Source organism: Miscanthus floridulus, chromosome 3 (assembly GCF_019320115.1).
Source record: "Miscanthus floridulus cultivar M001 chromosome 3, ASM1932011v1, whole genome shotgun sequence".
Lineage (NCBI taxonomy): Eukaryota > Viridiplantae > Streptophyta > Magnoliopsida > Poales > Poaceae > Miscanthus > Miscanthus floridulus.
Window position 1 is genome coordinate 111,442,610 of NC_089582.1, and position 13,342 is coordinate 111,455,951.

The window sequence follows — 13,342 nt, forward strand, 5'->3', positions numbered from 1 at the left end:
AAAGTAAAAGTTTTTGAAAGCCTAATTCACCATATTTTCTCTTAGGCGTCACGGTCCCTAAAACACCCCTCGGCAGGAACTATGGTGTATTTGGTTGGTCGGCTTTGCTCATCCTACACGGGCGGAGCCGTATAAAACTAAGCGGGCAACATGTTTGTTTAGCTGTGTATCTGCATGAGTAGATACATAGCTGTGTATCTGCATGAGTAGATACAGGCTTTCGGGATATGTCCAATTTAAGCTCCACTCGCCAACCAAGCTCGGTGGATGCAGAGATAAGGTGCAGCGTCCATGCGTCAGTCTCACAAGTTAGATAAATTGCATTCGCTTATTTATGCAACCAAACAGTATCTCAGTTTTTCTATATCCTCTCTTGCAACTTCATCGAACACTTTATTTGCTGAAATAAGGTTACACCCAACCTACATCATTCGTAGAAAATGCAACCCTGTCCGATAACAAAACACACACATAGTCATCGACCAGTTGCCGCTCCTACGAAAGGGCAGCCGAGCGGGGCCATTTTCGCCGCGCCAGCCAGTTGGGCCGTCGCCGTCGGGGTTGCGCCATCGTGCAGTTCGTGCGTTTCTCTCGTTTTTGTGCCGTGTGGGCTTTTAGACCGCGCGACGGCCCACGAGTTCGTTTCCTCCCAACCCCCGACTCCGGGCAAGGGCTGTGCGCGCTTCGATTGGAACGGCGGCTGGCTGATGTTGATCCATGGCCGGTGGGACGTCAGTACGTTCCCTCTCACCGTCATCTCCTCGGCGCCTTCCTTGAATGGTGGTTGGTTCTCAGCTGGCACACCAGTACACCACACTGTCCACACTCCACACACAACATCACCCCACCATGACCAATGATGGATAAGACCACAAGTAAAGTGGAAACAGCTCACCCACAAGTGGCCTGCTGACCCAAGTGTCGGTGAACAGAAAGAAATGGATCCAAGGCACAAGAGCTGACAGAATATTCCTTTTGAAAAAGGAAATGGGAGGGCAGGCAGAATAATGAAGGTTGAACGGCAACGTGTGCCTGTATGATGCTACGTCTCCCAATCTTTCATGATCACATCACATTCATAGCCACTGTAGAATACAATTGCACTATCTCATATACAAAAGAAAAATAATGTAGAACTATTCTCAAATTTCTTGTATGCTAGACAGAAATAACCAATGCACGGGCTCACAGAGGAACGGATATACAAGAACAAATGAATACTAGCATTTTGCCATCGCTATTCGGTTGCAGTTTCTTTTTCACGGTTGTCCCACCATTTCTACAATGCAGAGATCAAAGAGGCTCCACGGGCAGTATTGATCATCGCCGCTCAGACCATACTTCTCGCAGGAGCTCGTGTCTGACATTCTCTATGGAGGCTCCCTGCCGAGTGCTGAAATGAGCGACGCCAGTGTTGCACGGGGAGGGGGGATTGCTCTTGTCGTACAGGGATGCCAGGGGGAACTCCAGGTCATCCAGATCGTCATCGCTGGTGTACCCTCTCCTCTGCACCATTGACCCCCTCCGGTCCAGCTCTGGATTACCACAAGCCGTGTCAGCCACTTTTTCCGTGACGTCCTCCAGCGTAGGGGGGCAGTATACCACTGGAGCGGCGGTGACTGGGAATGTGCTGATCATGTTTTTCTCTGTGAAACGCTCCAGGAAGCTCTGCAAGGTATTAGTCGCAATACCAGTTGAGCAATCTGACATGTAGGTAACACAAGATTCTTCCAAATCGAAGGCAGAACAAACCAGTTTAGTAAACGGAAAGTATACCTCAGAATTCAGCTCCTCTAGAACCATGCCAGGAACAGGATCAGGGCAGAACTCGTCAGGAGTGAAGTTGCAGAGTATTCTTGTTACTAGTGGAAGGCCAATGGAAGGGCAGACCTGATGCAAAACAGGAAGATCTAAACTTACTGAGGCACATATTAGGACCTGGGAATGAGACAGGAACTACGAATGGAAGCATACCTCTTTCCTAATGGTTTTCTCGAGAAGCATGTCCTTCGGGAGCATCAAAAGATCACTCAACTCATTAAGTAGCTTAAAACAAGTTGATTCAGCTGCATCTCTTCTGTCATCACCATTAGTTTTCACACCTTGACCATCCTTTTCAGATTCAGCAGCATCCATGCCAAACGTATCAGTCAACCATCTGGACCAATTCCCAACCTGCAGATGTATATCATGTGTTAACAATCAGTAGTGCAAGGGAGCCCTATTCTAGATTGTTTGTTTGTTTGATCATCATGCAATTGCAAGGATTTCATAATTTAAGTGCATACAGAGTTCTTCAGCTGTGCGCCTGATCCAAAGCTTAAGTCCCCAGCTGGAATCGGCAGAACTCTTGAGTCCACAATTGGGTCAGATATAGGATCCGTGGGTATCTCATTCTCTGATTCACGAAGGATGGCATTAAACATAGCAATATCTAAACGGGCTATGCAGTGCTCCATCACCTGATAGAAACAGAAAATTTCATGAGAAAACTTCACACAAAAGATACCATTACCAAAGAAACAAAAATAAGCATCTGAAAGCATACCAATTTTGCCAACACTGGTAAACATCCACACTCATGTCCACCAGCACGAAGAGGACAGATTCTGCTTAATGCATCATGAAATGCAGTTTTCCAGATATCGATAGAAAAACTTCCATGTTGATGATCACCCAAAGAATGCCCTAACAACCTCCCAATCTTTGGAGTTGACAAATCTTCTACAGGGGTTTGCATGTGGGGTGTCATTGCCTGTGAAATGAAAATCCTTCAGAAAACTGAAAACTTGGATTAATTTGCAATAGGTTTTAATCATCACTGTTTTAGAAGCCATACTCAGCTTTCTGAAAAGTGCCAAGACAGTAATAGGGTGAACTTTTACCTGCCACCACACAGACTCGACAATCCGAGAAAAGATCCAAGATTCAATCTTCTCCAATGCATCCAGCAATGTGCTAGTTTCACGCCAATCATCTGGCACCTGCATGATATTGGGTTTCGCATACTTGTCATTGTAGTTACTTTTCCATCGTGTTGGAGCGGAACTCCTGTCAGGCTTCTTTGCACCATTTGTGTTGAAAAGCTTAACTGGACTTGAGTGTCGTGAAGAACCAAATGTTTGTGCAATGATTTCTCTCAGGACAACTGTGTTCGATAGCCAAAATGTCAACCTACATCAAAATTAGATTCTCAGTTCTTAAATTTTGATCTGAAGGAGTTGACGGTAATGACAATAAGGGGAAACAAGCAGTAGAGGGTAGTGATAATTTACCTTGAAACATCATTGCCACAAGACTTTGCAACAAGCACAAGCCCAGAAACTGAATTTCTTGCGACTGAAGCTTTCTTAACTGAGGACCAAAATTTTGATGCATGAATGTAAATCCTAGATAGACGGCGAGCTGGTGTATGCAACTTATGTGATGAACAACCGTGCTCTGGCACCACAGAGTAGAGAGAAACCTCGAGGGCAGCAACTTCACGTAGCTCCTGCTCCAACTTCTCAATTTTTGAATATAATTCCTCAGTATTTTCATATGAAACTGAGTTGCCATTATCAGCTATGTTTTCTTCAGTATCAGCAATTTCATCATCAGTGCCAGTACTCTGATCACATTTTGGAGCTTCATCCAATATATCGATCTCCTTTGCCTCTTCAATGGCTTTACCTTCAATCTCTCTGCCCTCAATGGCAATACCATCAGTTACTTTGCCCTCAATAGGTTTATCATCAGTGACTTCACATTCAATGGCCTTATCATCCTTCATTCCGTCCTCAATGTCCTTATCATTCTTAGCTCTGTCCTCAATAGCTTTATCATTGGTGGCTCTACCTTCAAAAGCACTATCATCCTTGATTCTGCCCTCAACTGCTTTATCATCTGTGGGTCTATCCTCAATAGCTTTGTCATCTGTTTCCTCAGACATCTCGGATGAAGAACAAGAAGGAGCTTTCGGAGTCTCTGGCTTCTTCATTTTAACAGTTTTAGCACCATTAGCTGCTTTGTTTGTTTTTGGCGATTTGTTCTGGCTACTGTTTGACGATATAAACTGCAGCTTGGTGTGGATTTGACGATTGGAAATGCTTCTTGCTGAGCGTGGGCTGTTTTCCTTAGACTCTTTCCTTGCTAGCTTCTTTGGAACCCTTGAGACTCTTTTCACTTTAGTGTCTTCGTTACTGGTAGCCTCACCAGGTGATGAAAGGGAATTTCTAGCTGGTTCATAGTCTGATTCAGTTTCCTTCCCTTGTTTACCATCTCTTTCCACATCACTTGAATGATCATCTCTCTCTTCCCCATTCTCTTTGGCACCCATTTCAGTATCCTTTGTGATGCACTAGAAGTTTGATACCTGGACAGATCACCAACAGAATTAGAAACACCAGCAAAGTCCTATCAGCTTAAGAACGTCAATAGGGAATTTCCAAGATGGTTTGACAAATTCAAATGATTATGAAATGAAAAAAAAAAATAAAAGGAAAAAAAGGCACAGGCACAATAGTAGCAACTTGCATTGAAGAAAATAAAAGATGCAGTGCAAGTTCAGAGCTGATATGTAGAGCCATCTGCACCCCTAAGATTAAAAATGCAGCTTCCAGTAAGAAATCCACTTAAAAGCATGTTCCTGAATACTGACAGGCATTCTTAGAAGCAAATGTTCACCATGGAGACATTCACTATAAAACATAGTTGCACACAGATCAATCCTCTGCATCCTAATAAGTTAATAAAAACTAAAAAGTGCAGCTTACAATAAGCATTCACCACGGAGCAAGACAGTAAGTCCTAAATCTTTGGTCCTGACAAGCAAATGTTGACATCATAAACCAAGCGACAGGACAGCAACTCAAATCATGAACTGGACAGCTGAGCAAGATTTCTGTCTTGCAAGCAAAATTGAAAATTCTCTAACAACTTAATAAGAGAATCTGGTACAAATAATATTGTCCACAGGACAAGCGAGTAATTCGCTCGGACAGACGGTAGTTGGGAGGCACATGGCCGTGGGGCTCCAGCCGATCTTGGACCACGGTGCCCCTGGATTGCATTCGAGAAGGAGGAGGTCCCAGGGCGATGAGAGAGCCCCAGACATAAAGCTGCGCCATAACTTAACTACAGAGAGATCTGACAAGCCACTGGTATGGCAAAGGTAATTACGGTCCATGATGGATGCAGACGCGGTTGATACTGAGCATGAGGCAGTACTTGATTCCACAAGAATCACCGGGCCTGTTCGCTTTGAGGAATTCTGGAGGAATTTGGATGGTTTGGAGGAATGCTGGAGAAATCTACGAGAGAAAAATATGGTTCCGGATAAAAGAAAGAAGCGAATGGTAAAGGGCACGCGAACGGGACCACTATGTCCTAGTCCATTCCTCGAAATTGCCAATCACCCGACAAAACAGGCAGGTCCATCAATTCGATTTACACACCGTTGCAACAAATGGCAGCAGCAATTTTCACACGGAAAAGCCCAAGAAAGTTGAGAAAACGATAATTATCAGGCAGTTAACAAAACAGAAAAGTGGGAATCACCCCACAACTTCAGTCTAAAAATGCCAGCCTAATCCGTGTTGTAAGATATAGTAACTGACATTGGAGGAAAAAAAAAAATGCTCAGACGGCACAGGAGCAAGCATAGTTGGCCATGCAGCCCGAGCAAGAACAAGAACATGAAATGAATATAATATAGACCTCGCACGCCCAGAAGCCACCAATTTGGCTTAGTCGGTCCGCGAATGCTGACCGGATGCTTGCTGCAACCAATCTACAAGCGCACGCAGCAAACGCAGAGCTCGTCAGACCAAGATCCCACCAGTTTCAGCAACGGAACGTCGCGGCGTCAATAAAAGAAAGTTCGAGCCCAGGACTGCAAAAGGAAATGCAACCTCCAAATCTCGAATCGGACACGACGGCACTCCAATCTCCCCCCAATGCACAAGAACCAGATTCCGGGGGGTCGATGGGATTAGGAGGGAGGAAGGCGAAACGGTAAGCAGAGCAGAAGCCGCTGGTGCTCACCGAGGTTCTCGCGGTTGCCGCGCCGGTTCAGTTCCTCGCGCGCGACGCGGGCGGGAGCGGGACGAGGAGCGAGACGAGGGAGGCTGTTGCTCTATCTGTTTCTGTTCCTTCTTTTTCTAATCTAACTATAATGGCGCGCCTGCGCAGGGTTTAGTTTAACGCGGTGTGGGAGTGGGCGCCGCCGTCGTTCCCGAGGGAATGTTGGTGCGGAGCGGCGCCGCGTGGGCGGTCGGCGCGGGAGGGGACGGCTAGGCGGCCACCGGCCGCTTGGCTGGTCTGGCGGCCGCTTCTAGGCGCGGGGCGGCGGGCTACGGCTACGGCGAGGCAGGAAGGCAGGCAGGGCAGGCGTCACTGGCATGGCAAGGAGGAGTGCCACCGCTTGGGCGTGGGCGTGGGCGTGGGCGTGGGCGCCGTTGCTGCTATGCTTATAGGAACGTGTGTTTGGAGGCCGCCGAATCTGCTCACCGCACGGTGAGTCGGTGACCCTAGCAACCGGCTCGTTGGGGCGTGTGGCCTATCAAGTTCCCCTACAATTCCATTGTTGTGCAAACTGTCAGATCTGCCACCATCCATTTTCTTCCTCATTGCTAGGTCACTGTTCCTCTCAATGGACCCATCTATCGCGCTCCTAGTAATACCGACGACCGTGAAAGGATCGAGATAGGTGGACGACGGGCGGAGCATAAACCACGGCATAAAGTCATGAATTATCGTCAACGTGTCTCACGATTTTCATCAGGTCGGATCAGGCACGCAGCAAAAATGCATCACAGATCGGTATACAGCCAGTTAGTCAGTCTTTTACCCTCGTTACCATTAATTGTAGTTACTTCTTCAGTTGTCTAGGACATATTTGTTTGAAAACAACTTGTTACATTGTGGATTGTGAAAAAAAAATGAACTTGCCAGAAGATGCAGATAAGAAAAATGGTAGTTGTTTGGCAACCTGGATTCTAGAGTTGTTGGGTTGTTGAAGGGTCACCGAGTGACAAGAGGTTGTTTGGTTCTCGGCCGTTGTTCGCGACAAGAGATTGTTTGGTTCTCGGCCGTTGTTTGCCAAGCCGCATCTGTGGCGTCGCTGAATGTGCGGTGGCAAAATTGGCCGCCTCACTTTGTGGCATGATTTTCTGCTTCAACTAGTTTCACGAACCAAGCAGCTGCATCAAAAGGTGTCGCGTATCAGTATTAGGGATATCCGAAGAAGGGATATAAGGACCGCGGATGACAACTCATCTAGATAATCAAGGACGTATTTTAGTCTCGACTGACCCCAAAAGGATAGTTTCCGCCTCGCCAGACCCCTCGGGCATGGGCCCCGTGTCGCCCGACCCCGAGGGTACAGGAGCCGTCTCGCCAGACCCTGAGGGTACGGGCTCCGTCTCGCCCAACCCGTTGGGCGCGGGCTCCGTCTCGCCCGACCCCTCGGGCGCGGGCTCCACCTCGCCCGGCGGGGTCGGTACCACCCCCAACCACTGCGGGTCCAAGCGTGTGGGCCTGGGTCAAGCCTCTGGCACCAGAAGGGGCGTGGGCACGCCTTGACGTGACCCGTGGCCACGACAGGCCACACTCGGGGGTTCGCATCGCCAACAGTGACGGGTGTGTGGGCGTTGTGCTGCCTAAACCCCGTACGGCCGCTAATAGGCATGTCGGTTCACCACGCCGTCCGTCGAGACGGGATGGGACGCCACGACCAGCTGAGGACGTCGAGGCATAGCACCAGTGGTGAACAGGAGCCCGACGTGGAGCCATCCCTGTCACCATCTACAGCGTCGGTGGGACCCGCATGAAGGAGAAGAAGGACGTGGCGATCCCAGAGGGCTTCTTCTCCTCGATTCTCTCCCTCTTTCTCTCTCTCGTCTCTTTTTATGATGTAACCTGCATCTTCCCTTTCTTCTATAAAAGGGGAACACAACGCAACACAACACAAAGAGATAGGCGCGAGCACACGGCTGAGCAGCTGAACAAACTCTCTGCACTTTTTAATCCTTCCACCAGAGACTTGGGATCTGCTCCCTCTCTCGCCCATCTGTAACCCCTACTACAGACAGTGCCGGTAACACGAGCAGCAGCAGACTGGACGTAGGGACGTTCTGCCCGAATCAGTATAATCCTTGTGTCCTCCGAGCACACCATCTGTGCCAGACGCGCAAACTAGAAATTTACTAGCTGGTGATCCGAAACACCGACAAAAAGGTGTGGCAACCTAAAGTTGGCAGTGGCGTGCCATGGCGGGCAACCAAACACCCCTAAGTACAAACTGTGAAAAGCTAGGTGAGACCACCCTCTTGGATTGTTACAATTCTAGAGTAGAAAGCTACTCCTACCGTATTTGCTAGTTTGTTTGTTTCAGTTCGGATTATATATCAAAACAATAAAACCATAATTCAAACAACACTTTTGATCTTCACATGAGGAACCTGGTAGGTTTTTTTCTAGCTCATTGTAAGACCTATTCGACTTATAGCATGTGGTAAGTATGTTCACCTGTTCTAGAAATTTGATGTCCTTAAAAAATAAAGAAAAAAGAACAAATATTGAGACAGCTGGAGATTTTTTAGGGGACACACAAGCAAATTTCAGTAGCCTCACCAAACTTCCCCACACGTCCATCCGTTAATTAACACAAAATACTGAAATAATAAAACTCCGGACAGAATCTGTATCATACTCCGTAATGAGGAACCAGCTTTTTGAACAAAAAGCTTCATTCCGATCGAAAGACAGAGGAATCTATCCTCGTCGTTTTTTTCTAAAAGAAGGCGTTAGCACGTGTTTAGTTTTGGGAAAAGTTGAAATTTGGCTACTGTAGTACTTTCGTTTTTATTTGGTAATTAGTGTTCAATCATGCACTAATTAGGCTCAAAACATTCGTCTCGCGATTTCCCACCAAACTATGTAATTAGTTTTTTTTCGTCTACATTTAATGCTCCATACACATATCGCAAGATTCGATGTGATGGATACTACCATTTTTTTGGAAGTTTTTTTTAACTAAACACGGGCTTAACAGAGGTCGGAAGCGCATGTCCAGCCAGGGCTCCCCAAAAGAGTGGCGCGCGCACTCGGGATCCGCAGCCCCCTATCCGCGGGGGTGTGACCGGCAGAGGCTGTCGGTGGTGGCAGCGCCACCGCCGGTTCCAGGTGACCGTCGCCGTCACAGGATCGGATTAGGCGCCTTAATCACGAACGCATGTTACTGTTCTGCCCTCACTAAGGCCTTGTTCGTTTGTTCCGTATTCAAAACGGACCTGTTTTCCTTCCTGAGCTGGATTGAGCGGATCCCAGTGGTTCAATAAAACCTGGTGAACATATTGAAAACGGGTCTGTTTTTCTTCCCGAGGGTAGGAAGCCGGGAATTAATCCTGTGGAATGAGACAGGAAAAACACTAGAAATGGACCGGCTACGATTCAACCATAAATTAATCGAACAGCCGTTTCCGGTTAGGCTAGTATTGATTCTGAGTCCGGGTAATCCACCTGGAACGGGCCACGTTCTGGAGCCAAAACGAACGAGGCCTAACCAGTTTATTTATCATACGCCGGAGCTGCCGGTGGCCCGGTGCTTGGCCGTGTAAACAAACACCGAACCTGTCAGGCGGCAGCAGCTGGGCGCCCGCCGCCCGGTGCCCTCACCCTTTCAGCTCGCCGTCACGTCACGTCACATCGCTGACGCCTACTGCTCCCCCGCGGTGGCCCCACACCGTACAGGTATACGGCCGAGCGTATGAGCAATGTACAGGGCAGCGCAGAATACAATTTTTGGCTACTAGTAGTGTACACTGTACAGTTGCCTCCTTCGCTGACTGAAACTGGCTGAAAAATATTGTTTCTGGCTGAATTGTGGTGAGAGAAACCGACTGAAAAAAAGAAGTCAAACAAGCCAAATATGGAATAAACCGAGGAGGGCCAATGTGTGGATACTTTTTCTGTGTATATACATTTGTCATCATGTGGCACCTTTTATTTTGTGCCATTCTATATTGGCCTGATCATATATGGGTTAACCACCAACCACCAAAATGTAGATTGACTAACATTTCATAATAAGTGAGACTTCTCGAATCATTGTGCTAGCATATAATTTATTGTCTGTTGCACTTGAATCCGATGGGGTTATACTAAGTTAGATGCATATACATAGGTTTCCATACTTGACCAGTAAATTATGTTGAGTCTCTCCGTTCAAACGGGCTATGATTCCATTGACAGAAGGCTGTACTTTGAAAAACAAATGATAATAATAATAAATAAACAGCCTCAAATTCAAACGTTTCCATCTACGGATATGATATGACAATCTCCAAGGTTCTCTAGATCCAACCTCTCTATCAGATACTAACATTTTGAGGGAAATTCCTAAACACATTCATGCGCTAAATGCCACAGTGTGATCATGTGCCTTCAGCCTTACGTTCTTGTTGTTTTTTAAATTAGCACGGTATAATTGAGATCCGTACATCAATCGTGAGCCAGACCAACCGGTTGGACGCGTACGGAGCGCCACCTTCGGCTTCTAGTACATGACGCATCGCACGCACGGTTAGGCTATCTCCACCAAAATACAAAACTCATTTGTCATTTGAGCAGCGCTACAAGCAAAAGGTTCAATACCTATTCGATATCTTCTCTAACAACAAGACCCAAAATACCTTTCTGCAAATGGGTTTCCAGGAGAGAGGATGCCCATATTTAGGTTATGTCTCTTAGGCAACCCAAAATAGATCTTTCGTATATGTACTCTGTTGGAAGCTGATTTTGAATCTCTGACTATCCATTTTAGATTTGGATACCCATATAGATTCCTTGGTGGACACACTCTTATAGCTGCACTAGAATCAGGGCTCTGCCAGACCGGATATAGCTGTTCATGTACCAGAAGCAAAGGCCCTGCCAGCCCGGACCTTTGCCCAGTGGGCCCACATGCCAGTGAGACAGTAGGGGAGAACTGAACTGCAAGGTTGCGCGCAACCAGGCAAATGGACAGTGGAAATGGAATGTTTTTGGAACAGAGACTGAGAGAGAGATTTGCGAGTGATCGCGCTGCTGCGCAAAGAAAGGACGAGCTGTGTTGCACGAGCTTACGGTACGAACAAGATGATCTTCGTCTCGTCGTAAGGGCATGATGAATTGATGGCGTGCACAGATGGCGAATCGGCGACTCCGCTCAAGTCTCAACTCTCGGACGTTCTACCGACACCGGCCACCGTGCTGCGTGACCGCGTCGGACACAAGATCCTGTGTAGTGGGTATTCACACTGCAAGATATGCAGTGGCCCTTCATCTAGTGGGGAACGGTAAGATTAGGATCTTCTTTTTTCCCTCTGTTCTTTTTCCTTTGCCTGGAGGGAAACTCCTGAGCTTTGGCGCCATAAGCACAAAGCGAGGCGGCGGGCGAGCACAGGGAGGCCGGCGAGCTGCCGCGCCATGAAACGCCGACCCCTCCTCGCAGCTAGTGGAGGTGATGCTGCTCCTAATGCGCCTGTTCAAGCTGCCGTCCTCCAACGTCCTCATCCCATCGCTCCAGGAGACGTCACAGTGTCCGCACCGAGACTGAGCAAGGCGTGCGCGTCGAAGAAGGCCAGCGCCACGCACTTCCCCATGCCCCCGTGGAAGCTCCCATGGCGCAAAGCATTCCAGCAAAAGAGACCACAGCAGGTCAGCAGCTGCAGATGATGGTGCCATGGATGACGCCCAACATCGCCTGCAAGGTTGTGCTAATCCTTGTTCCAAAGCTAGCTAATCCATTCCTGCATAGTTGAATTAAAGTTGTTGAAATGTCTTAAGAATTTTAGGGAAACACAATATTTTGATTTTGTCTGGTTGGTTCTTGTGACTGTTACTGATGAAATATAGAACCGACACAATATTTCAATATTTAACTACAGGGTGGATGCAACTCCTTTTTGGATTCGTAAAATAAGTATGACATTTAGCAGTGTTGACGAGGCATGGAACTTCTGGGTCACATATGGTGGCATGATGGGGTTTGATGTTCGGAAGTGCTATGCAAACAAGAGTGGTCTTGATGGATTAGTAACAACCTGTAGGTTTGTTTGTTCAAATCAAGGTTTCCGGGCTAAAGATAAGAAGTTCTCAGTTTGCAAGCGTAATAGGGCGGATTAGTAACAACATGTAGGTTTGTTTGTTCAAATCAAGGTTCCCGGGCTGAGGATAAGAAGTTCTCAGTTTGCAAGCGTAATAGGGCGCATACGAGAACAGGTTGCATGGTTCGTATGGGCATTACTTTAGATAGAGGAAATGGGACTTACAAAGTACATGACTTATTTGGTGAGCACAACCACATTCTTGAGACTACACAAACAAGTCATTTGATGCCATCACAGAGAAACATTTCTAAGCATCAGGCTATTGATATTGATGTGGCTGATGATTCTGGAATTGCACCTAAACTAGCACATGAGTTTCTTGGTAGATATGCAAAGATGATTGTCGACTATGCGCACTTTGACGATGTCATCACATTTGACACTACCTTGGAACCAACAAAGAAGATAGGCCATTTGGTGTGTTTGTAGGTTTCAACCAATTTAGAGAGACCGTGGTATTTGGTGCTGCTCTAATGTAAGATGAGACATTCGAGTCATTCAAGTGGTTATTCAATGCATTTTTGTCAATACATAATCAAAAACAGCCTCAAACAATTTTTACCGATCAAGATAGTGCAATGGGAAAGGCAGTGGCCAATGTATTCACTAGTACATGGCATGGTTTATGTACCTAGCATACATCGCAAAATGCATTAAAGCACTTGTGCTCTCAGAATGAAGAAGAGTCCTAGACTGAAGAAGAGTCAAGTATCTTGTTAGATTTCAGTGCTTGCATGTATCAGTATGAACAAAAGGCAGAATTTGAAGAAGCTTTTGATGCTATGAGAGGAAAAGTAAGCAAATCGACCTAGCTGGACAACATTTACATGTTGAGACACAAGTAGGCTGAATGCTACATGCTGGATGTTTTTTCAATAGGAATGCGAAGTACGCAACTAAGCGAGAGCTTGAATAATGCATTTGAAATCGGATGTTGACATCGTTAGGTTTCTAAAGCGTGTGGAGCATGTTGTTGAAGACAAGAGAGAGAGGGAGTTATAAGCTGAATTTGAATCTAGAAAGAAACAACCAAGAATTGGGATGATGGCATCTATATTGGTACAAACTAGTAAGATATATACACCTGCGATTTTTTAAGCCTTTCAAGCTCAATATGAAAAGTCGCTAGCAGCTTACATTGTAGATTCAGACAGAAGTACTGAATTTTCCATTGCAATTGGAGCTCTTGGGTAGTCATCTACACTTGAAAA

The 13,342-nt window shown here is 46.7% G+C and overlaps 1 protein-coding gene across 1 annotated transcript; it reads right to left on the reverse strand.

Moving 5' to 3' along the window:
• Positions 1 to 1,040: 1,040 nt before the first annotated feature.
• LOC136542083 (uncharacterized) lies at positions 1,041 to 6,407 on the reverse strand. The gene is made up of 8 exons (XM_066534366.1): positions 6,025 to 6,407; positions 3,276 to 4,354; positions 2,886 to 3,174; positions 2,549 to 2,755; positions 2,289 to 2,462; positions 1,975 to 2,175; positions 1,777 to 1,890; positions 1,041 to 1,668 (listed from the first exon to the last, which is right to left on the reverse strand). The coding sequence occupies exons 2-8, from the start codon at positions 4,316 to 4,318 to the stop codon at positions 1,321 to 1,323; spliced, it is 2,376 nt and encodes a 791-aa protein (XP_066390463.1). The 5' UTR covers positions 4,319 to 4,354; positions 6,025 to 6,407; the 3' UTR covers positions 1,041 to 1,320.
• Positions 6,408 to 13,342: the final 6,935 nt, after the last annotated feature.